This window comes from Anomalospiza imberbis, chromosome 19 (genome assembly GCF_031753505.1).
Source record: "Anomalospiza imberbis isolate Cuckoo-Finch-1a 21T00152 chromosome 19, ASM3175350v1, whole genome shotgun sequence".
Classification (NCBI taxonomy): Eukaryota; Metazoa; Chordata; class Aves; order Passeriformes; family Viduidae; genus Anomalospiza; species Anomalospiza imberbis.
The window spans coordinates 5,282,683-5,305,422 of NC_089699.1; the positions used below are offsets into that span (position 1 = coordinate 5,282,683).

Consider the following 22,740-nt stretch of genomic DNA (forward strand, 5'->3'; position numbering starts at 1 on the left):
ATGAAGACAAGACTTGAGTGCAGAGGGAGAAAGTTACCATATTCAGTCCCAGGCCCTGACTCCTAGGGCAGAGTACATTGAATTCCCAGGGAGTGTTGGACCAAGCATATGTAACACCTCCAGGGAAAGAACTGGTATGGGGAACTGAGGACAGGTAGTTTATGTCCTTCCAAAAGGAGCAATCTGTTAAATTCCAGTCAGCCTTGCATATGAAAAAACACAAACTTTGAGAGGATAGATGAGCATGTGGACAGAGAGATACAGTGGATATAATTGATTGGGATTTCCAAAACCTTTCAGCAAGGTTATGAAAGCCAACAAAGGCTTTTATAGAAGTGAGGAAGCCATGGGATAAGCAGGAAGCGTCTTACTCAGATAGAGACAAGAATGAAAGAGTTATGAGTGCTGGGGCCTGCTTTGTTCAATTTACTGATAAAGCAGAGAACATCAAGCTGGATGTTTCAGTTGATATACCAATGGGAAGGAATATCATCCAGTTAGAGCTGTCATGAGACCCCATCTATAGTGCTGTATTCAGCTCTGGGATCCCCAATAAAAAACGGATAATGGACCAGGTGGAGGAGATGCAGAGCAGAGCCACAGAAAAATTATTCAACTCCTGGAATGCCTCTGCTATGCAGAAAGGCTTACTTAGTTGTGCCTGCTCAGCATAGAGATGAGAAGGCTCTGAATAGATCATATTGCAGGTTTTCAATATATAAAGGCAGCTCATAAGAGGGGGGAAGACTTTTTACCTAGGCCTGTAGCCATAGGACAAGGGGAAAATTTTAAATTAAAAAGGGTAGATTCTGGTTGGATATATACTGATATTTTTTTAAGAAGAGGCCAGTTAGACACAGGAACAGACAGTCCCCAGAATAAGGGAATGTCCCATCAATGGAAGTGTGCATCTCAAGTTGAATGGGGCTTTGAGCAACCTAATCTAGTCAAAGATATTCCTACCCACAACAGTGGTGTTGCACTAGATGATTCTTTTAAGGTTTCTTCCAACCCAAACCATTCTCTGATTTGTCCTCTGAGTTCTGTATGTCCATGGAAGTCAGAGATTGTGCAGACACAGGACTTCTGATGCCCCCCTGCACTCACTGTTTTACACAGGTTGTTTCTGAGCTCCTCCTGTTCAGGGCAGAGGGTGTTTCCACCAGCTTCCCCCTGCCCTGAACAGGGAGCCCAAGGCTGAGCTCTGGTTTTGAACTCCAGAGCTGCATGCTCATCCTTGGAACAAGCTTTTCATGCCCACACCAGTGCTTGATGTTGGATATCTCCTTGGATCACATTTACTACTGACCTTGCCCCTCTGCTCTTCATTGAGCTTTACCCACTGAGCTCTTTTAATAATCAGAATGCCAATGACCTGGAGAAGAGCATACTCAGAACTGACACTGTGTAAATCAGCTCAAATGACGGTGCCCTTTTTCCTAGAACTTGACCACTCAGTCTCCAGAACTACTGGCCAATTCCCCCTTTCTCAGAGTACTGCCTTCAGCAATGCTGCTCCAAAACAGGCAGCACTGTGTTGAGAGCTCTTGTTGCTGGAGCTGTATGAATATCCAAGATATTTGTGATTTGGGAGTCCTGGACTGAGGATGTGTCAGAGTGCAGAGGATCCCAGAGCAATGCTGTGTATATGAATGTGGGTGGAGTTTGGGCAGAAGGGTTGAGGGGTTTTTTTTTGCAGTTGTAGGTAGTGAATGCCTGACTTGGTTGAGAGCATTGCTTGGTATACATTGACAATAGGCACATAAATAGTAGCAACATGGGCCTGAGCTCTGTAAGGCAGTTAGCACTTCATGTCTGTGTGAGATGAAACAGGAAGTATGACTGTATATTTATTGACTGTATGTCTAAAAGTATTTCCTGGTCTAGGCTACTTTTGCCTCTTAGGCTCTCTTAACCCTTAGAAAACCTTTAATAAAATTTGAGAAACAGAAAAAAAATTGTATATGATTTTCCTATGAATAAATGTGCTTGTTATACGTTTCTTCTGTATCAGCTCTGTAACAGAAGCATCAACTTTTTCACAACCTGAAATTATTTCCAAAAGACTGTATATTTTTTTTTTCAGGTGTGAGACATTATGAATAATTCATTTGAAATGACAAAGAATTTTCTGTTATATCACTTATGATTGACTATTACAATAGTGAACATTCCTCTAGTATGCACATTTTTAATTTTTTGATTTCTGCAAAATACCAAGTGAGGATTTATTCACATACATACTCAATTGCTTTTATAGCTAAGGAGTCACATTTCACACTGAAGGCACTGCGTGTCCAAACTTGAAACCGTATTTGACCTTGCTGTCAGTTGGATTCTTCTCTAGCTGATATTCCTGGCTCACAATACGTCTGGTTTTCCCCTTTTTATTATAATATATAATGAATCACTGAAAAAGTTTTAATAATAACTTGTCTTTTGTAGAACTGACTTTTCTAATGATGTAAAAGCAAGCTCTAAGTTCATAGGAGCACATGTACAAGATACATTGCATTATTTCCCTTTTACATCTGCAAAAGTACAGAAATGCCAAAGAATCCCATCTGGATCAAAGATTAAGTTACCTGTAAAGATCATAGAAGAACCAATAAATCATACACCCAAGTTCTTTAAGTGCCTTGACTAGTCCAGATTCCAATATTAATAGCCCTGTCAGACTATTTATAGGAAATATATCCACAGGGATGGTAAGATGCAAAACATTTCTAAATATATCAGGTCAAATGACAATTATGCCATTAGTTAAGTTTGCCAGACAATATTTTGCCAAAGATGGTTGCCAAAATATATTTTGACAGAAGGAAAAGGAAACATCCAAAGCATCTGCATACCAGAGTCTATAAAAGTCTCTTTGGAGTGCTGTGCCCAGTCTTGACAGAAAATTTCGAGGTAAGTGTTTGGCTCCTGTGAACTGCTGGGCAGAACATAAACCTTTTTATTCCATTTAACTTCCTATAAGACTTGGATATCCACTTCAGTCATGGACTGACTCTAGGAGCAATAACTTTATTGTGGGTTTGAAGGCAGCATGTATTCCTTCAATTTATATATTAGACCTGAATATCTGTGCAACACAAAATGAGTTTTTATGTTTTCAAGCAGCAGTGGCCTCTGCCACCAAAATCAATAACAAAATTTAACAACTTTCAAGGAACAGGATGAAATCCAAGAGTATAAGATTTGTGGAAGGGATAACAGGTAATAGTAACATTTATATCTGTCATAATGCAAGATGAATTATCCATAGCAAGTGATTTTTAAAAAAACACTACTTGCTATCAGAAAAAGAACTATTTCAGAGTCTTTCAGCAGCATTAAAAAAAAAAGAAAAAAACAACAGAGACTCCCTTATGGGAACAGCCAAATTTGCTAGAGCTCACAAAGTTGAAATAATACTGCTAAACTTCACAACATATTATACACTTAATTACTGTTCTGTACATGGTCTCTTAGCTGGATGTATAAGGATTAATTTTAGAGAGCTATGTAAGTATTTTCAGCCAAGACTGGGAAGTTTAAATCCAACTTTTGACTTGTTTACACCTACTTTAATACTTGAAAAGATCAAAGTGCACTCACCATTCTTTCACATAAAGGTGTTCATTCACTAGCTCAACATATCTTGTAGCCTACAGAGGACCCTGCTGACTGTGGCTCCTGAAGAAGTGCAACAATGTCGACTCCAGACGCTGACATGGCCGCCTTTGGCGAGGCGGCCCCTTACCTTCGAAAGTCAGAGAAGGAGAGAATTGAGGCCCAGAACAAACCTTTTGATGCCAAGACCTGTGTCTTTGTGGTACATGCAAAGGAGTCCTATGTGAAAGGGAAGATCGAGAGTAAGGATGCAGGGAAGGTCACTGTCAAGACTGAAGGTGGAGAGGTGAATAAATGCAAAATGTACAAATAAAATTTAATTCCCACTCTGGGTTCTTAGCTGACATACATGCATCTCTCTATTCTGTGGCAGACCCTGACCGTAAAGGAAGATCAAATCTTCTCCATGAACCCTCCCAAGTATGACAAAATCGAGGACATGGCCATGATGACCCACCTCCACGAACCTGCTGTGCTGTACAACCTCAAAGAGCGTTACGCAGCCTGGATGATCTACGTAAGTGGCAGCAGCAGCTTCCTCTGGGCAGCCTCAGGAGCTGCTGGGCCAGGCTCAGGGGAAGCCAACGTGCTGTGTCCCTTCCTTGCAGACCTACTCGGGTCTCTTCTGCGTCACTGTCAACCCCTACAAGTGGCTGCCGGTGTACAACCCCGAGGTGGTGTTGGCCTACCGAGGCAAGAAGCGCCAGGAGGCCCCTCCACACATCTTCTCCATCTCTGACAACGCCTATCAGTTCATGCTGACTGGTGAGTTTCACGACTTTCTTTAAAATCACTTGGCTGTAAACACTCACAAAGGAGAAAAAAAGTCTTTCCACTGCACAGTAGTTCAGTTTAATGTTGCTGTGAATGTGGATGTTCTGTCATTGCTGTAAATAGATCTTTTTACTGAACATCATAATTTAGATAAAGTTTATAGAAATCAATGTTAAATTTTCATGTCCAGTGTATCTGGCATGATATGATTTAACACTGAATATATTGTCAGATTTTCCATTCAAGAAATTTGGATATACTTTAAAGCTCTGCTTTTTCTCAGATGAAAGGATTGTTCTTTAATGATTTGCTGTGCAGGACTGAAAATCACTAGGGTGAATTTCTGCAAATAACACTGTGTGCAAATGGAAAGTACATTCAACATTGGAGCCAATGCTTCCTATGGTAGCTTTACAAAAACTCTGGAAGCAGTCTCAGTCAGAAATTCCACTGAAACCTGCTCAGAAAATTGATAACTTCCTTCCTCTGTCTCAGAATCAATTTCTTCCTTTCCATTCGTTATTATAAAGGAAAGAAGTACCAAAGAAGGGTAGTGACAGTGACAGTAATGAAGGAGTGGTGGAGTGGTCACAGTAGTGACAGTTTCTAGCACAGTCTAAATATCCAGAATTTTAGGATAGAGCAGATTGGTCAGAAATATAGATAACAGTATAATAACATGCATTTTAATTTGTTAAAAGAAATCTTCTTCCCTCTTTTGTCCCCAATTACTGTATTTAAATCTGTAGCATTCAGAGCATTAAGAAAGTTAATTGGAAAGGAATACAATGAAAACCAATAATATTAAATTGAAGTTTGAGTAGTGTGTCTTATCAGGGTCATATTCATGTAAGTTGTCATATATTTACCCTTGCTGACACCTTCATAAGACATGCAGAAACTCTGTGAGTGCAAACCCAGACTCCTCCACTAAAAGTTAGTTCCCTAATTGTTTAGTCTCTTCAGACTTCGTGGAGACTTTTCAGCTATTATAGTGCAAAAATTTTGTCCATGAAGTCGCAGTGGGAGCATAGGTTAAAAAAGCAACCAGACAAAATTGTGGAAAGCAAAGTCAGCACAACATATAGCACAGAGAAATATTGAATCCAGTTATGGAAGTACCAAAATTTGAATATTCTAGAGCATGGCAGACTACTCTGGTAAAGGTTATTACATATTTATGATGTTACTCTGATTTTCTTTAGGTAATAATCAATTGGCTAAGAACATAAAAACCATTTAGGAGGCTTATTGATTGATCAGGAGTAGTTGTTCCTATGTAATAAACATTATGAGAAGCACATGCTCCACTTCAATTCAGCTTACTGATACACAATTTAATCAGCAAGTCTACAAAAATGCTCCTTAGTTGGAATCATATTCATAAACAAAATGAACAGAGTGATATGAAGGGAATATCCAGAAAAGAACTGCATGTCTACTATAGCTGGTATCACCTCAAGGTAAAGACCTCAGCTTCCCAGCTGGATCTAGGAACATGAAATATTGAAAATGAAGTAGGGGTGAAAGTAGACAGGTTTATTAATGGAAATAGATGCCTACAGCCAGTGCACCTTCTAAAAGTCACAGGAACAATTTTATCAATGACAGTCATGGCACATAATACTAATTTCTTCTTTTCTGCCTTGTTCACAGATCGGGAGAACCAGTCCATCCTGATCACGTACGTACACCCCCTGCGCGGGTCCCTGCGGGGCTGCCTGGTGCCAGGGCACCTCCTGCCTGACCACGCACCCTCTGCTTCTCTCTTGCCTTTGGCAGCGGAGAATCCGGGGCCGGGAAGACTGTGAACACAAAGCGTGTCATCCAGTACTTTGCAACAATTGCAGCCAGTGGGGACAAGAAGAAGGAAGAGCAGACCTCCGGCAAAATGCAGGTGAGTAAGGAAGGACAGACTGAATGCTTGGTCTGTCGTTGCCCTGTCAACCAAACACAGACACTGAAGAATTATGTCCCTGCAGGGAACGCTTGAGGATCAAATCATCAGCGCCAACCCACTGCTGGAGGCCTTTGGAAACGCCAAGACCGTGAGGAACGACAACTCCTCACGCTTTGTGAGTTCTTGCTTTGCATAAGATCTCCCTCCATCATGGCAGCACACACGATGCCTGAGCACTTCTTCCTGCAAAGGAGATGTCAGCAGAACCCATCCAGGCTGACCTGCTGCTGCTTCTGCTTAACAGGGCAAATTCATCAGAATCCACTTTGGTGCCACAGGCAAACTGGCTTCTGCTGACATTGAAACTTGTAAGAGATTCTCCTGGATTGCTTCCATCCCTTCCCAAGTTCCCACATCCAGGTACATTCTCACAAGGATCTAACTCTTTCTACCATCCTTGCCAGATCTGCTGGAGAAGTCCAGAGTCACTTTCCAGCTGAAGGCGGAAAGGAGCTACCACATCTTTTATCAGATCATGTCCAACAAGAAACCAGAGCTAATTGGTAGGAAGCAGCATTATGGCTTTTTGGGGTTGATCACTGAGGAACAGTTCCCCCTCTCATCTGATTGGCAGAAGTAAGCCTATGCCTTGCCTCTTCCTCTTTGCAGACATGCTCCTCATTACCACCAACCCCTACGATTTCCACTACGTGAGTCAAGGGGAGGTCACTGTCCCCAGCATTGATGACCAGGAGGAGCTCATGGCTACAGATGTAAGTAACACAGCAACAAGGTCCCTACTGGGCATGTCTTGAGGGTGACATCTCTGACCCACAAAGGACACATTTTTGAATTCATTATTTTGCCTGCAGAGTGCCATTGACATCCTGGGCTTCACTGCAGACGAGAAAACAGCCATCTACAAGCTGACAGGGGCTGTCATGCACTACGGGAACCTGAAGTTCAAGCAGAAACAACGAGAGGAGCAGGCAGAGCCTGATGGCACAGAAGGTATCAGCAAGATCAGGGGCTGATTTGTGCTAAGCCCTTCTCTGCCTCCAGAGGCACACTGCAGTTGCCGGAGTCTCCACATAAAACACTGAGAACTCCTTTTTTCCCCTGGTCCATCTAACTGCAGAGGTGATTTCCTAGTCATGAGAAGTTCCATCGTTCTATCCAATGGTGGCTCCCCAAAACCATGCTGCCTGAAAGTAGGAATTTATATTTCAGCATAGAATATCTCTCTCTCTCTCGAAAATTTCCAAGTACTAAGACACCCAGAGGGGCAATTGTGTTTTTGATGAAATAGGTCCTGCAAGCTGTGTTTCCCAGAAATCCCCTTCCCACAGAAAGAGAATGTCCCTTGCCTTATGTCCTGCTAGAGGCTTTTGTTGTTCTTCTGAGAAATTCCTGGTCCAAGCTCTTCCTATCCAAGCCATACTTGTTTTTGCTTCCAAAAAAGACCATCAGTAGTGTCCAGAATTTGCATTCCTTCATAGGCCTTCTGTATGGAATGAGATAATTGTTTATCCATTCCTAGAATATGAACTGCAAAATTGTTCCCAACACCAGAATTCTATACACTGAATGTAAACAAATGGCTTTTTCACTCTTTCTCTCCTCACCTCTAGTGGCTGACAAGGCTGCCTACTTAATGGGCCTAAACTCAGCTGAATTTCTCAAGGCCTTGTGTTACCCCCGAGTCAAGGTTGGGAACGAATACGTGACCAAAGGTCAAAACGTGACACAGGTAACATCTGACAGTTGAAAATGCACAGCTTGAAGGAGGATGTGCACATTTTTCTTTGCCCCTCAGAGGTAATTCCAGTCCTGTCTCTTCTGCTCTAGGTGAACAATTCAGTGGGTGCCCTGGCAAAGGCAGTGTTTGAGAAGATGTTCCTGTGGATGGTTGTTCGCATCAACCAGCAGCTGGACACAAAGCAGCCCAGGCAGTACTTCATTGGTGTCCTGGACATTGCTGGCTTTGAGATCTTTGATGTAAGGAGCAAGGGTTTGACACAGGAGTCAAGCAATGGGCAAGGAGGGGTTAGGAGGGCTCAGAAACACATAGAGGACGAAGGCTCACACAGCTATGGGCCAAAGGGGTGGATGCTCTTGTAAAGGTAGTGGACTGGGCAAGTTCACAGCATGTTTCCTCTTCTTTGAATGCAGTGATGATGCAAGGACTTCTGTGTCAGAGCACAAAACCCCCCAGATTATTGTTCTCAGGCCAGTGAAATGTTTGGGTGGGGTACTGAGGAGGTTTCTACCATCCAGCAGCTCAGAGAACTGACACCATGGAGTGACTGAGCTTACCTGTCTTGCAGCTGAGTGGCACAGAATTGTACCTTTTGAATTGTCACCTTTGGCTTGATTTGTGAAGTAATAATGAAAATGTCCTTCAAGGACAGTGAGTGTTAGAGTGGAAACACATGCTGGTATAGCAGGGTTGGGACTGTTGTTTCAACTTCAAACAGCCTTAGGAGAATGGCAGCAAAGGCCTGTGAGTTTTGGCACACCTTGAGAACCTGTGCACCTTTCCTTGCTTTGGGCAGTTCAACAGCTTTGAGCAGCTGTGCATCAACTTCACCAATGAGAAACTGCAACAGTTCTTCAACCACCACATGTTCGTGCTGGAGCAGGAGGAGTATAAGAAGGAGGGGATTGAATGGGAGTTCATTGACTTTGGGATGGACCTGGCTGCCTGCATTGAGCTCATAGAGAAGGTACCTTTCCCTTGCATGTATATGATGGCTGTTGGAATTCTGTGATGGTTCTGAGGAACAGTCTGCTCAGAGGGAACTTACAGCCAGACCAGTAGCATCAGTTAAAGAAAGTATTTTGTACTGAAATTTAGTTTAGCCTGGGAAAGAGAAATGGGGAAATGCACGTGTGCCGTCAGTCTGCATCATCCAGTATTCAAGCATGGAAAAATAGCCCGGACTTCCACCAACAGACTTCGAAAAACAAACCTGATTCAGTCTCCTTTTCTTCCTTCTCCAAAGGCTCAATTCCAATGTCCACAGACAAATTTGAGAAATAAATATCATATTGCCTGATCTCACGAAACTACAGAGCCCTGGAAGCTGTTTTCCCCATATATTTCTCTTTATCATTGCTCCCCCGTTTCTACAATCAATTCTCATGTGAACTGGACAGACGTTCCTACCAGTTCCATGAAGATAGAGTGCAGGGAGGCAAGGGATGGCAGAAATAAACTCCTTGACTGAGAACAACTCCTGGTAAACCCAGGCTTTCATGCAGGCTGAGATGCTGCCAACCAGTCTTTGATGTTCATAGCACGTGCTTCTTGTCATTGTCACAGAGTCACAGAATGGTTTGGGTTGGAAGGGGTGATAAAGAACATTTTGTTCCAATCCCTCATATGGTGGGGGGACTCCTTCCACTAGACCAAGCAGGTGAACATCACAACCAAAGTGATTTGAACATTTCCATTATAACCTTTTCTGTCACTTCTTGTGATTTCTCCCAGCCCATGGGCATCTTCTCCATCCTGGAAGAGGAGTGCATGTTCCCCAAGGCAACTGACACCTCTTTCAAGAACAAGCTCTATGACCAGCACCTGGGCAAGTCCAACAACTTCCAGAAGCCCAAGCCTGCCAAAGGCAAGGCTGAGGCCCACTTCTCCCTGGTGCACTATGCTGGCACAGTGGACTACAACATCACTGGGTGGCTGGAGAAGAACAAGGACCCTCTGAATGAAACTGTCATTGGGCTGTACCAGAAATCATCTGTGAAGACCCTGGCTTTACTCTTTGCCAACTATGGTGGAGCAGATGCTGGTCAGTTTTGTGGAAACTGTATTTTTTATGCGGGACAAATATTTTTCAGAATTAAAGCTGCAAATACTAGAAATACAAGGTAGCTTTGTGTTCTGTAGTATCCAATATATATTGTTCATATTATTAAACTTTTTTTTTCTTTTCTTTGATTTTCAGATGCTGGTGGTGGTGGCAAGAAGGGAGGCAAGAAGAAGGGTTCTTCTTTCCAGACTGTCTCTGCTCTTTTCAGGGTAATTAGAAAATTTATTATCTCCTTAAATATGGAAAGCATTTTTATTCTGAATCTGAAAGGTCTCTTTCCATTTTGGATGTAACTATTGTCATCCTTTAAAACCCTTCCCTTTCCATCCTCTGGCACTTACTTAATATTCCTTTTATAATGCCATCTTTCAATATTCTACAAAAGCAGCTGAGGGGTTAAGTGCACCTACTTACGTGGGAATGAGTAACTTATCAGCTAACTTCCTTAAAATCCTCTCCATAGCATTCAGATATATTTCCTAGACTTGTTTTATGTCTCTAGGCAGATTTCAGTACTGACTCAGAGTAAAATTTGAAAATATTAGATCAAACATAAAAAGCAAAAGAAATTACCCCAAGATTACAGGATTTTAAGACAATGACGATTTCAATGTGGAAAAAGTGTGAAAGTTAAATTATATCAAATTAATGACTTGGAAGGTCAGTTTTCAGTTATGTTTTCAAAGTTCGAGACTGAATTACTATTAACAGGGTCATTTTATATAGACTATAAAACTATCCCCTCCATTTGGAAACAACTTACTTAGCTGACAAATCAGATGCTAGTCATGCTTGATCAAGAGTACGTAATTTATTTAATATCCCCAACACTATACCATATGAATTGCCAGCTCAAAGGAAAACTGTGAGATGATAGCCCTGTATTTGGATGAGGATGTCAATGAAAAGTAATGCTAACCATTATTCTGTAAAAGAACTTCAAAACCAAAATTTCGGACCCTTCAGCTTCCAGTTTTCTTTTTGAGAGTTCTGGAAGTTGTTTTAGAGAAGACAGGTCTGCATCCTGAAACACCAGTTTGATACATCCACTGTTAAGATTCCAGTGCTTACACTTAATAATGTAAACTTCATTTCATGATCTCACAGGAGAATTTAAACAAGCTGATGGCTAACTTGAGAAGCACTCACCCCCATTTTGTACGGTGCATCATCCCAAATGAAACCAAAACACCTGGTAAGTCAAGCCAAGAGGAGGCAAGCTTGAGCAGCAGAAGCTCTTCTCCTGAGTGTCAAACAGCAGGGTAGTCACTAACGGTGGTATTTGTCAGGTGCCATGGAGCACGAGCTGGTGCTGCACCAGCTGCGCTGTAACGGCGTGCTGGAAGGGATCAGGATTTGCAGGAAAGGGTTCCCCAGCAGAGTCCTCTATGCTGACTTCAAACAGAGGTAAGAGCTCTGCATTTCTGCCAATTCGGACCAAACTGAAGAGCCTGATGATTATAATGTACTTTGAACTTTTTATTTTAAATCTGTACTGATCATTAATATAGATGTTTCACCATCCGTTCATGATGATGTGGCAGTGCTGAGATCAGGATTGCTTTTTACTTAGAATTACTATTAAAAACATTACCCATGTCCTTACCTGAGAGGGTGAACTGTCTCTAGGCATGAGATTGGTTCAGTAGTGCAGTCTGAAAAGTTCTGGTAATAGTTTCAGTGATTGTGATTTCTTCATGTTTTGTTTCCTTTTGTAGATATAGAGTACTTAATGCCAGTGCTATCCCAGAGGGACAGTTCATGGACAACAAGAAGGCTTCAGAGAAGCTCCTTGGGTCCATTGATGTAGACCATACCCAGTACAAATTTGGTCACACCAAGGTAAAAACAAGACCTGTGTTCCACATCACCAGTCAAGTTTGTTACAATAAGAATGGTCTAAGTTGAAGTCATAAAACCTTGTGTTTCAAGATTTTCAGGGTCAGATATAGGTAGGCTAAAAAGGCAAGGCCCTAGTCATTAATTCATGGACATATACACAGCAGTGAGATTGGTCTAACATCAAGCCAGGAATCAATAGGTCATGGCAGAGCTCATCAGTGTCCATGACCAGGCATAAGAGTGGCTGAGGCTGTGGATGAACTGGAAACCAGTACTCATGACACATAGCTCAAACAAGGACTGAATGCTTAGGGCTGAGATTATGGAAGTCCTAAGCCCTTGGACAGAGGATTTGGGAGAGGGCCCAATGTGGTACTGATCACGGCCATAAAAGTCTTTCAGCAATCTGAATGACTCTGTGCTTCTGTTCTATCCTACATCACAATGACATGGTGCAACACTTCCTTTCTCAAGGTGTTCTTCAAAGCTGGGTTGCTGGGACTCCTTGAGGAGATGAGAGATGACAAGCTGGCAGAAATCATCACTCGCACACAAGCCAGGTGCAGGGGCTTCCTGATGAGAGTGGAGTATAAGAAAATGGTGGAGAGGAGGTAGATATTTCTCATAATTAGTTGATTTTCATGTAACTTTACTGATAAAGTTGAAATTAATCATACCAAAGCCATGTAATAACCACATGAATTTCATTTCAGAGAGTCCATCTTCTGCATCCAGTACAATGTTCGTTCATTCATGAATGTCAAACACTGGCCATGGATGAAGCTGTTCTTCAAAATCAAGCCCTTGCTGAAGAGTGCCGAGTCTGAGAAGGAGATGGCCAACATGAAGGAAGAGTTTGAGAAAACCAAGGAAGAGCTTGCAAAGTCTGAGGCAAAGCGGAAGGAGCTTGAAGAGAAAATGGTGGCCTTGGTGCAGGAGAAAAATGACCTGCAGCTCCAAGTGCAGGCTGTGAGTATCAATGTTCATTTTCCCCTGGAAAAAGAATGATATACTGTCAGAATGCTTCATGTCCTGCAAGGAGACTCACAGGAATGAATGGGTGGAAGAAAACAGTCTAAATCACACACTCTGAGGCACTCTAATTATTGAATAAACAGGAACTGGCAGGGCCCTAGTGAGACTCCTGGCAGACTCATATGGCACTTACCATTCCTACTGTCTGAGGAAAGAGCCATGTAACACCAGCCAATGTGTATTGAGCAGTGGAGACCTTGGAGCTGGAAAAGAAATAATTTTCAAAGCAGTGTTTCTGTCTAACACCGTAAAAGGAAACCTGAGAAAGACCTACTTACCCTACATACAGCTACAGGAAAACCTTGATTATTTTCAGAAACATGGATATTTCCCATTCAAACTCAAGTAGGACAAGGGAGTTTCTTAATACCCAATGAAATGATCAGCTAGTTGCCATAGATGATCCTAGACATGGCCTGGAAAGTAGTCACAGAGGTAGCTGGTAGGACAGAAATCTATTGGCCATGTAGTCTGTAGAAAAGTGATACATCTCTTTCTGAAAAAAAGTGGTCTCAGAAATTGAGAAGCCTAAAAATAAATATTTTAAGGCTTTGTTGAGATAACCAAAGAAAAAGCATGTAGATACAATTTCCATGAGAAAAAAAAAAAAAACACAAAAACAAGCCCTTGCTCATGCTGAAATCAGAAATTGAATTAGAATGTTCCATTCTGCATTAGTGCTTATCCTATGAGGCATTATCATAGATAACTGCACTGGGACACAAATTTAGGAGACAGAAAACCTTTGGAATAAATATTAATTCTAAATGACAAGGTTTATCAGTAGACACTACTCAAAATCCTTCTGTTGCTGGTCTTGAAAGTAAGGTCGAGCTGCTGCATTTAAACCTACCTACTCTGTGATTAAAAAAGGCAGAGCAGAGAAAGTTTGAAACATCAGAACCCACAAATTTCTGTCTACCCACCAGGAAGCTGATAGCTTGGCTGATGCTGAGGAAAGGTGTGACCAGCTCATCAAAACCAAAATCCAGCTGGAAGCCAAAATTAAGGAGGTGACTGAAAGGGCTGAGGATGAAGAGGAAATTAATGCTGAGCTGACAGCCAAGAAGAGGAAGCTGGAGGATGAATGTTCAGAGCTGAAGAAAGATATTGATGATCTTGAGCTAACACTGGCCAAGGTGGAGAAGGAAAAACACGCCACCGAAAACAAGGTATGAGGTAGAACCTGTCACTCGCACTCCAGAAAATGGGCCGTGTGCTATTACAGGACTTCGGTCGCTACTTCCTTTATTTACATTTGCTCCCTTTTTCCTAAAGGTGAAAAACCTGACTGAGGAGATGGCAGCCCTGGACGAGACCATTGCCAAGCTGACAAAAGAGAAGAAAGCCCTCCAAGAGGCCCATCAGCAGACCCTGGATGACCTGCAGGTAGAGGAAGACAAAGTCAATACTCTGACCAAAGCCAAGACCAAGCTGGAGCAGCAAGTGGATGATGTAAGCACACAGACATAGAGCAGGAACAGGACAGGTATGGAGTCCAGCCTGGCTGGCAGAGCCCTGATGGTCTTGGTGTGTTTAGCTGGAAGGGTCCCTGGAGCAAGAGAAGAAACTGCGCATGGACCTGGAGAGAGCTAAGAGGAAACTGGAAGGAGACCTGAAGCTGGCCCAGGACAGCATCATGGATTTGGAGAATGATAAGCAGCAGCTGGATGAGAAACTGAAGAAGTAAGTGTGGCTCTGGGACTCCTGAGTGCTGGGCTGCAGCACTTGTCTTTTTTCTTTGAGCTCTAACATGGTTCACTTGGCCCAAAGGAAAGACTTCGAAATCAGCCAGATCCAGAGCAAGATTGAGGATGAGCAAGCCCTGGGCATGCAATTTCAGAAGAAGATCAAGGAGCTGCAGGCAAGTCCCTGTTCCTTCTCATGCCTTGCTCAGGCTCAGCTCAGGCAGGAGGAGGCACAGGTGTGAAGGGTGCCTGGTGTTCTGCAGGCCCGTATTGAGGAGCTGGAGGAGGAAATTGAGGCAGAGCGAACCTCTCGCGCTAAAGCAGAGAAGCATCGCGCTGACCTGTCGAGGGAGCTGGAGGAGATCAGCGAGCGCCTGGAAGAAGCAGGAGGGGCCACAGCAGCTCAGATTGAGATGAACAAGAAGCGTGAGGCAGAATTCCAGAAGATGCGCCGTGACCTGGAAGAGGCCACGCTGCAGCACGAAGCCACGGCTTCTGCCCTGCGCAAGAAGCACGCGGACAGCACAGCTGAGCTGGGCGAGCAGATCGACAACCTGCAACGCGTGAAGCAGAAGCTGGAGAAGGAGAAGAGTGAGCTGAAGATGGAGATTGATGACTTGGCCAGCAACATGGAGTCCGTCTCCAAAGCCAAGGTATGGAGTTGCAGGAGAAAATGCTTGCAGGAACAAAGTGTGGCACAAAAGCTGCCTCTTCCACACACATTCCCAGAAACAAAATCCCCACTGTGATGACAATAAAGCCAAGGGCAGACCATCATCTCTTTTCCTTTCTCGTGTTTCCTCTCTAGGCCAATCTGGAGAAGATGTGCCGCACACTGGAAGATCAGCTGAGTGAGCTTAAAACGAAGGAGGAGCAGAATCAGCGCATGATCAATGACCTCAATACGCAAAGAGCTCGTCTGCAGACAGAGTCAGGTGAGCCATCCTCATCCCCAAAGTTCAGTGGCAGGACCTGCATGGCCTGAGAGAGCCAGAGAGTACACGGTGGCAGCTGGTATAAACTCTCCAGGCCGTTCCAGGTTACGTGGCTTTACAGGCAGAAGTTGTCATAGGAGGAACAATCTACTTCCTTTTTTCCCTTTCCTTTTCCAGGTGAATATTCCCGCCAGGTGGAGGAGAAAGATGCTCTGATTTCTCAGCTGTCCAGGGGCAAACAAGGATTTACCCAACAGATTGAGGAACTCAAGAGACATCTAGAGGAAGAAATCAAGGTCTGGAAGTACCCTACTGTCCACAGCCAACATCACCCCCAAAAGCATCTATAGAATTCTGTCTGATGCTAGACTGCTTCAGTGTTCCTTCCCTAAACACACACGGGACTGGAGGGAGCAGCACGAATGCACAACCCCTCACTCTTCCAGTAGACAGGGAAGGAAGCACTATGCTGTATGTGCTGGAGGAAGTCATCCACATGAGATTCTTCCATGAGATTCTGATGATCCTCTGTAAGACACGATTCTGCCACACATGTCAGAACACATAGACAAACAGCAGATTACTATCCCAAGAGTCACTAATGCATCCGGATGTTCCAGAATATGTTAATGAGGGCTTCACCAGTTCCAAGCTCTACATTTGCCTAATTAGAACTTCATTCTAATTTCACTTTCAAGTTCACAGTCAAGAGGCATTTAAAGACAAGTATTCAAGTTAACCAACCCCAATATCCCCACAGGCCAAGAATGCCCTGGCCCATGCCCTGCAGTCTGCTCGCCACGACTGTGACTTGCTCCGGGAACAATATGAGGAGGAGCAGGAGGCCAAGGGGGAGCTGCAGCGAGCCCTGTCCAAGGCCAATGGTGAAGTGGCCCAGTGGAGAACCAAATACGAGACGGACGCGATTCAGCGCACGGAGGAGCTCGAGGAGGCCAAGTACGTGGGGAAGGAGGATGGCAAATGACTGGAGAGGACCGAAACTGGTTGAGGGAAATTGGAATCTCTGAGGGTGGGTTATGATACGAATGGGATGGAAGCAATGATATATTGTCTTTATAAAAAATAGGGGGGAGAGGTAGGGAGAGAAAAAGTGTAGCTTGAAAACAGAAAACATAGTCATTATAAGTGCAAAGACATGCCTAATAATCCACAGGTGAGAAAACACAGCAAAGTGTCCTAACTACATATCTGTGTAAAGTGCTTGACTCAAAATTGCAAAAGTGACAAACTGCCCTCTTATGATGTAGTAGAACTGATGCCCTTCCCAGGCCTTCCAATGTACAACTGTCCTTGCCTCCTCCCAGGAAGAAGCTGGCCCAGCGCCTGCAGGATGCAGAGGAACATGTTGAGGCTGTCAATGCCAAATGTGCCTCCCTGGAAAAGACAAAGCAGAGGCTGCAGAATGAAGTGGAGGACCTGATGATTGACGTGGAGAGATCCAATGCTGCCTGCGCTGCTCTGGATAAGAAGCAGAAGAACTTTGACAAGGTCTTTTGGCCTCCAGCACCAGCATTCCTGGCCAGAGCATGGCCCCGGGGTGGCCACAGCCCTACTCACACCCCGTTTCTCTTCAGATCCTGGCAGAATGGAAGCAGAAGTATGAGGAAACACAGGCTGAGCTGGAGGCCTCGCAGAAGGAGTCGCGCTCTCTCAGCACGGAGCTGTTCAAGATGAAGAATGCCTATGAGGAGTCCTTGGACCACCTGGAAACAATGAAGCGGGAGAACAAGAACTTGCAGCGTAAGTCCCTCTGCTCCTCACTGGCCTTTCTCACTATCAGCCACCACCACCATGGTTCATGGGTCTGTGCCTGCAGGTCTGCAGAGATGCCTGTCACCTTGGTGGGACAGGGCCCTTCCCATTCTGCTCGGTGCCTGACCATGCCATTGATCTTTGTTCCCACAGAGGAGATTTCCGACCTCACGGAGCAGATTGCGGAGGGAGGAAAGGCCATTCATGAGCTGGAGAAAGTCAAGAAGCAGGTTGAGCAGGAGAAATCTGAACTGCAAGCCTCCCTGGAGGAAGCTGAGGTACCGACAATGCTGATAAATTATGTCCCCACCAAGAGTATGGGTGTAGTCCTTTGGAGAGCGAAGAGGAAAGCAAGCCTACCTTGCACGTGGACCAGCAGAAAAGATTACTTAGAAAGTAAGACACTCTTTGTGTTGAATTGTTCCAGGCCTCCCTGGAACATGAGGAGGGGAAGATCCTGCGCCTGCAGCTTGAGCTCAACCAAGTGAAGTCTGAGATTGACAGGAAGATAGCAGAGAAAGATGAGGAGATTGACCAGCTGAAGAGAAACCACCTCCGAGTCGTGGACTCCATGCAGAGCACCCTGGATGCTGAGATCAGGAGCAGGAATGAAGCCCTGAGGCTGAAGAAGAAGATGGAGGGAGACCTGAATGAAATGGAGATCCAGTTGAGCCATGCCAACCGCCAGGCTGCAGAGGCACAGAAGAACCTGAGGAACACCCAGGCTGTGCTCAAGGTCTTTTCAGCTGAGCTACAGAAAGAGAAATGTGATCCCTGACATTTCTGCCACTCAAGCGCCCACTGATGCCTTGTGATTTCCCTTGTGTCTCTTTCCAGGACACTCAGCTGCACTTGGATGATGCTCTCAGGACTCAGGATGACCTGAAGGAGCAGGTGGCCATGGTGGAGCGCAGAGCAAACCTGCTGCAGGCTGAAGTTGAGGAGCTGCGGGCAGCCCTGGAGCAGACGGAGCGGTCGAGGAAATTGGCTGAGCAGGAGCTTCTGGATGCCACTGAACGGGCACAGCTCCTCCACACCCAGGTCAGGCACTGCTGGAAATTATTGCCATTCACAAGTGATAACAAAGACTTAAATTGTTATTCATCTTCTAAGTGATTATTGTGTAAACATTTGAGGAAGTGTACTGCAATATGTCCCTTCCAGCCAGCTCTCAGCATCTGGTTTACTGCTCTGGTGCTAAAGAAATCTCTTGCACTAAAGACTTTCCTAAACTCTAGCTGTACTTTAAGGCCTGGATGTGGAGGCATTTGTTCTGACAGTAGGAATCCTGTGTTTCCTGTTGCACAGAACACCAGCCTGATCAACACCAAGAAGAAGCTGGAAACGGACATTGCCCAGATCCAGGGTGAAATGGAGGATACCATCCAGGAAGCCCGCAATGCTGAGGAGAAGGCCAAGAAGGCCATCACCGATGTGAGTTGGGCGCTCCTGGCATTGCTGAGGATGAATGTACTCTCCCCAAAACATCTCCAGCCCCAAAATGGCTTTGACCTTTTGCTCTGATCAGGCGGCCATGATGGCAGAAGAGCTGAAGAAGGAGCAGGACACCAGTGCCCACCTGGAGAGGATGAAGAAGAACCTGGACCAGACGGTGAAGGACCTGCAGCACCGTCTGGAAGAGGCCGAGCAGTTGGCCCTGAAGGGAGGGAAGAAACAACTTCAGAAGCTGGAGGCCAGGGTGTGTACGGCTGGGGCTGGGCCTGAGTGAGCGTGTCCTTGGAGAGACATTGCCAGGGAAGCTACAGGGATGGGCTTGTCCTTGCAGGTACGGGAGCTGGAAGGGGAGGTTGATGCTGAGCAGAAGCGCAGCGCTGAAGCCGTGAAGGGCGTGCGCAAGTACGAGCGGAGGGTGAAGGAACTCACCTACCAGGTAAGGCAGGAGCCCTCCTGCCCTCACAGGGCTTTTCCACTGTGAGTCACATTCTGCACACACCATCCCCAAGGGGAATTGCTAACCTCACGTGGTGCAGAACCAAGAATTGACTCTCTGTTCTGTTTGTGAAACACTCTAGTCTGAGGAAGACAGGAAGAATGTTCTCAGGCTGCAGGATCTGGTGGACAAGCTGCAAATGAAAGTGAAATCCTACAAGAGACAAGCTGAGGAGGCTGTAAGTATTGCTTGGAGAAAGGGCCAAGGCCACATTCCATTGGGGCAGGACACACATTGAATGAGGCTGAATACCAGGAGAGGGGTATGAAAGAAACTCCCGAGACACAACCGTCCTGGCCTTGCTTTGCTCTTGTGTCATGAGGACTTGGTAAGCTCTGGGCACCCTACAGTCAGGGACATTCATTAAGTGAAGTCCTGCAGCCTGTTTCACACAGGAGGTCAGAGTAAACAAACCCAGGGGCCACACCCACTGACTGACAAGTTCTGCATCTCTGCTAATAAGCAGCAGCAGCAGAAGGCTTCTTAGTCTTCCCAACCCTGTATGTTACACTGACAATTGGACAGGAAGTAGTGGGAGGATAAGTACAGAAATGATAAATCAAAGCTGTGAAATTGCTCCTCACTTGTGACATAGTCCTGGTGAAGCTTGTCCCGGTAGGGTCCTGATAAGGGGAGGATGCGGTGTTCTAAGTAGTGGTGGGAGGAGGATGGAGATTTGCAGCCCCATAAGGCTGACTTGGAGCAGGAGTGAAAGCCCTGCCCTGTGCTCCTGAGCCCTGATTCCCTCTCCTCTCACAGGAGGAGCTGTCCAATGTCAACCTGTCCAAGTTCCGCAAGATCCAGCACGAGCTGGAGGAAGCCGAGGAGCGGGCTGACATTGCAGAGTCACAGGTCAACAAGCTCCGAGCTAAGAGCCGGGACGTTCACGGCAAGAAGATAGAAGAGGAAGAGTGAGGATGTCATGAGGCATCAAAGTGACCTGAGGGCTGCACAAAATGTGAACCCTCTGTCACTGTCTTCCCGATTTGATATTTGCAACCTTCTCAATACATAGGGAATAAAGAGTAGATTCATTTGCATTCACATCACGAGTAGTAGTCATCATTTGTTTTTGGTTTTTGCGGGTGAGGTCCGTATCACCATTAATCTTTGGACAAAGTTTTGCCTTGCAAAACCTTTGTGCAGCTTTGTGGTGGTCCGGCTTTTTATCATCTAGTTTCCAAATTATTATCCTTTCTATAATACTTTAGCCAATGAGCACAAAAAGCTTCTTACTCACATAAATAATCCTGAAAGACGCAGAGTAAAATAGAAAAGTTGTTTGTGCTGTTGCCTGTGTTGGTCAACTGCTGTTGAGTAAGTCCGAGTGTTGTTGAACAGGAAGAACACATTTTCAATGAAATTATGTCAGTTATTTCAGTCACTATGGCCAAATAATGATACATTAGAAATGTACATTAGAAGGCTTCCATGATAGCCAACAGTGCCATTAAATAGTACACCAAATTCGATACTGTTAATCACAAAATTGTACAGAGAGGGAAACAAAATGCAGTGTCATTTGTGAAGAGATGGACTCTGGGCTGAGAATCCCCTGTCAGGAGGGAGTTCTGCCACATGTTCTGCATAATTGTGTGAAAAAGCAGCTCATTTCTCAGCAGTGGTAGCAGAAGAGAAAATAAGAAGAAACAAGGCCAACAAGGAGACCAATTGCACCCAGTGACTTAGGCAGATAAGTTTTCTAAGATAACCTTTTATAGAAGGAAAAGGGCAAACTGCACTTCTTTAAGAAGATGCAACATTTATTGGAAATGTGTATCAAATGCCTTCTGTATCCCAGGAGATAGCCATACAGGTTTGAACCCTGTGTGTGGATCTAAAATCTTGGGATATATACATGGAGGTGTATGAAATGGTACCAATAAGTCCCATCAGAGAGATCAGCTTCGGGCTGGAGGCCCAAGGCAGTGTTGGGGACTGGGCAATAAGGTGAGCCCCCACCACCTTTGTGGAAGTCGAGATGAGGGGTAAACAGTGGCAGGGATTGCAAGGAAATTGCCTGTCTGCTCTCCCACAGGTGGAGAGACCCTGAACAGACCATGGCTGCAATGAGGCAGTGGCCCACTGTCCCACACTTACCTCTGTCCATTGGTGACGTGAAGAAAGCACAGAGAGCTGTGGCAATGCCCCAGGGTGGGTGCTGGTGTAGGGCACAAAGACACCAGTTGGGCTGTGGCCATGCCTTTTGCCTCACCATTTAGGCTGTTGATGTCAGGGCAAGGCTCCATCAGCTTTGTTCTCCGCTTCAGGGCCCATCAGGCTCCTGTCAGTCACAGGGAGCTCCCGGGGCAGCAGCTGACCAGGCCCTCTGCTCCAGGCCCCAGTGCCAGGGGATGGCAGCCTGGAGCCATCGAGGGACCCTGCTCCGGGCCCTGCTCCTCTGCTGACCAGCAGGGAGGTCTCATCGAAACCTGGGTGCTTCAAACCTGCTGAAACTGCCTGGCCCATCTCATTGAAACCTGGGTGGTTCAAACCTGCTGAAACTGCCTGGCCCATCTCATTGAAACCTGGGTGGTTCAAACCTGCTGAAACCGCCTGGCCCATCTCATTGAAACCTGGGTGCTTCAAACCTGCTGAAACTGCCTGGCCTACCTGTTAGGAGCAAATCATAGCAGAGGGGTTAAAATCCAGCCAGGTGGGTCAGCCAGTTTCATGTGTTCCCCACTGGGACACAACAAAGACCAGGTGGGATGGGCCAAAGAACAGCTGGAAATGTTTGGGTCATCCATGCTGGAAGAAAAGACCTTGAGCTGGCAGAAGCAGGCACTGCTCAGGGCACAGGGCCTCATCTGCACTGGGCCCTGTGCCCAGAAAGGGAACCACAGAGGTGCTTGGCAGTGCGTGGCTAACAAAAGGACAAGACACAGTGTCAGTGGCCCTGCCACCTCCACTGCACACCCTGTGGAGCAGCCCAAGGAGATTGACTGCTCTCGTGGTTGTATTTATTAGAAAGTAAGTGCTTTCCTTACTTCCTTTCTGGTTGATGCTTCCCCCTTTCTGCAATATTGAGGCTTATAAAAGAAGAGGGCAAGTCTTCCTGCTGATTCAATGTTCCTATGCCACTCTTCTAGGTTTGTTTTCTTCTTATTATAATAATAAGCTAACCTTTTATCTCGTTTTAGCTGGACTGGAAGACATGCAATAACAGCTACTGAAGATATTTTGGCAGTGTCTCAGGTACTTAGTGAATGACAAGCATGTTTGGAAAGCTCCACACTCTGCCTGGCTTGTAAGTCTACCATTTCTCATCTGCTTTAAACCCACTAATGGACCAGTCAGTGTTGACAGGTAGGAAGCCTGTTGGAAAGTACATCAGTCAAAGAAGAAACAAGAAGAATCTTTCAAAATAAATAGGATTCTGGAAGGCAAGGTGTCCTACTTC

The 22,740-nt window shown here is 45.1% G+C and overlaps 1 protein-coding gene and 1 long non-coding RNA gene across 2 annotated transcripts; one reads left to right on the top strand and one right to left on the bottom strand.

Annotated features, from left to right (window-relative positions):
- Nucleotides 1-2,886: 2,886 nt before the first annotated feature.
- LOC137485074 (myosin heavy chain, skeletal muscle, adult) lies at nt 2,887-20,381 on the top strand. Its single transcript, XM_068209317.1, has 39 exons — nt 2,887-2,910; nt 3,650-3,901; nt 3,989-4,132; nt 4,224-4,380; nt 6,046-6,073; nt 6,172-6,286; nt 6,372-6,464; nt 6,594-6,657; nt 6,754-6,852; nt 6,959-7,062; nt 7,162-7,300; nt 7,921-8,039; nt 8,138-8,287; nt 8,845-9,015; nt 9,783-10,092; nt 10,249-10,322; nt 11,221-11,308; nt 11,403-11,520; nt 11,832-11,955; nt 12,430-12,566; nt 12,669-12,924; nt 13,920-14,162; nt 14,269-14,445; nt 14,531-14,676; nt 14,764-14,854; nt 14,942-15,331; nt 15,487-15,613; nt 15,791-15,909; nt 16,374-16,570; nt 16,939-17,122; nt 17,209-17,374; nt 17,540-17,664; nt 17,814-18,122; nt 18,224-18,427; nt 18,695-18,820; nt 18,915-19,085; nt 19,173-19,277; nt 19,420-19,515; nt 20,097-20,381. Exons 2-39 carry the CDS (start codon nt 3,695-3,697, stop codon nt 20,250-20,252), a joined length of 5,829 nt encoding a protein of 1,942 aa, XP_068065418.1. The 5' UTR covers nt 2,887-2,910; nt 3,650-3,694; the 3' UTR covers nt 20,253-20,381.
- LOC137485082 (uncharacterized) lies at nt 7,658-22,299 on the bottom strand. The gene is made up of 2 exons (XR_011005178.1): nt 21,438-22,299; nt 7,658-7,825 (listed from the first exon to the last, which is right to left on the bottom strand). It is a non-coding gene; the product is annotated as an uncharacterized lncRNA (long non-coding RNA).
- Nucleotides 22,300-22,740: the final 441 nt, after the last annotated feature.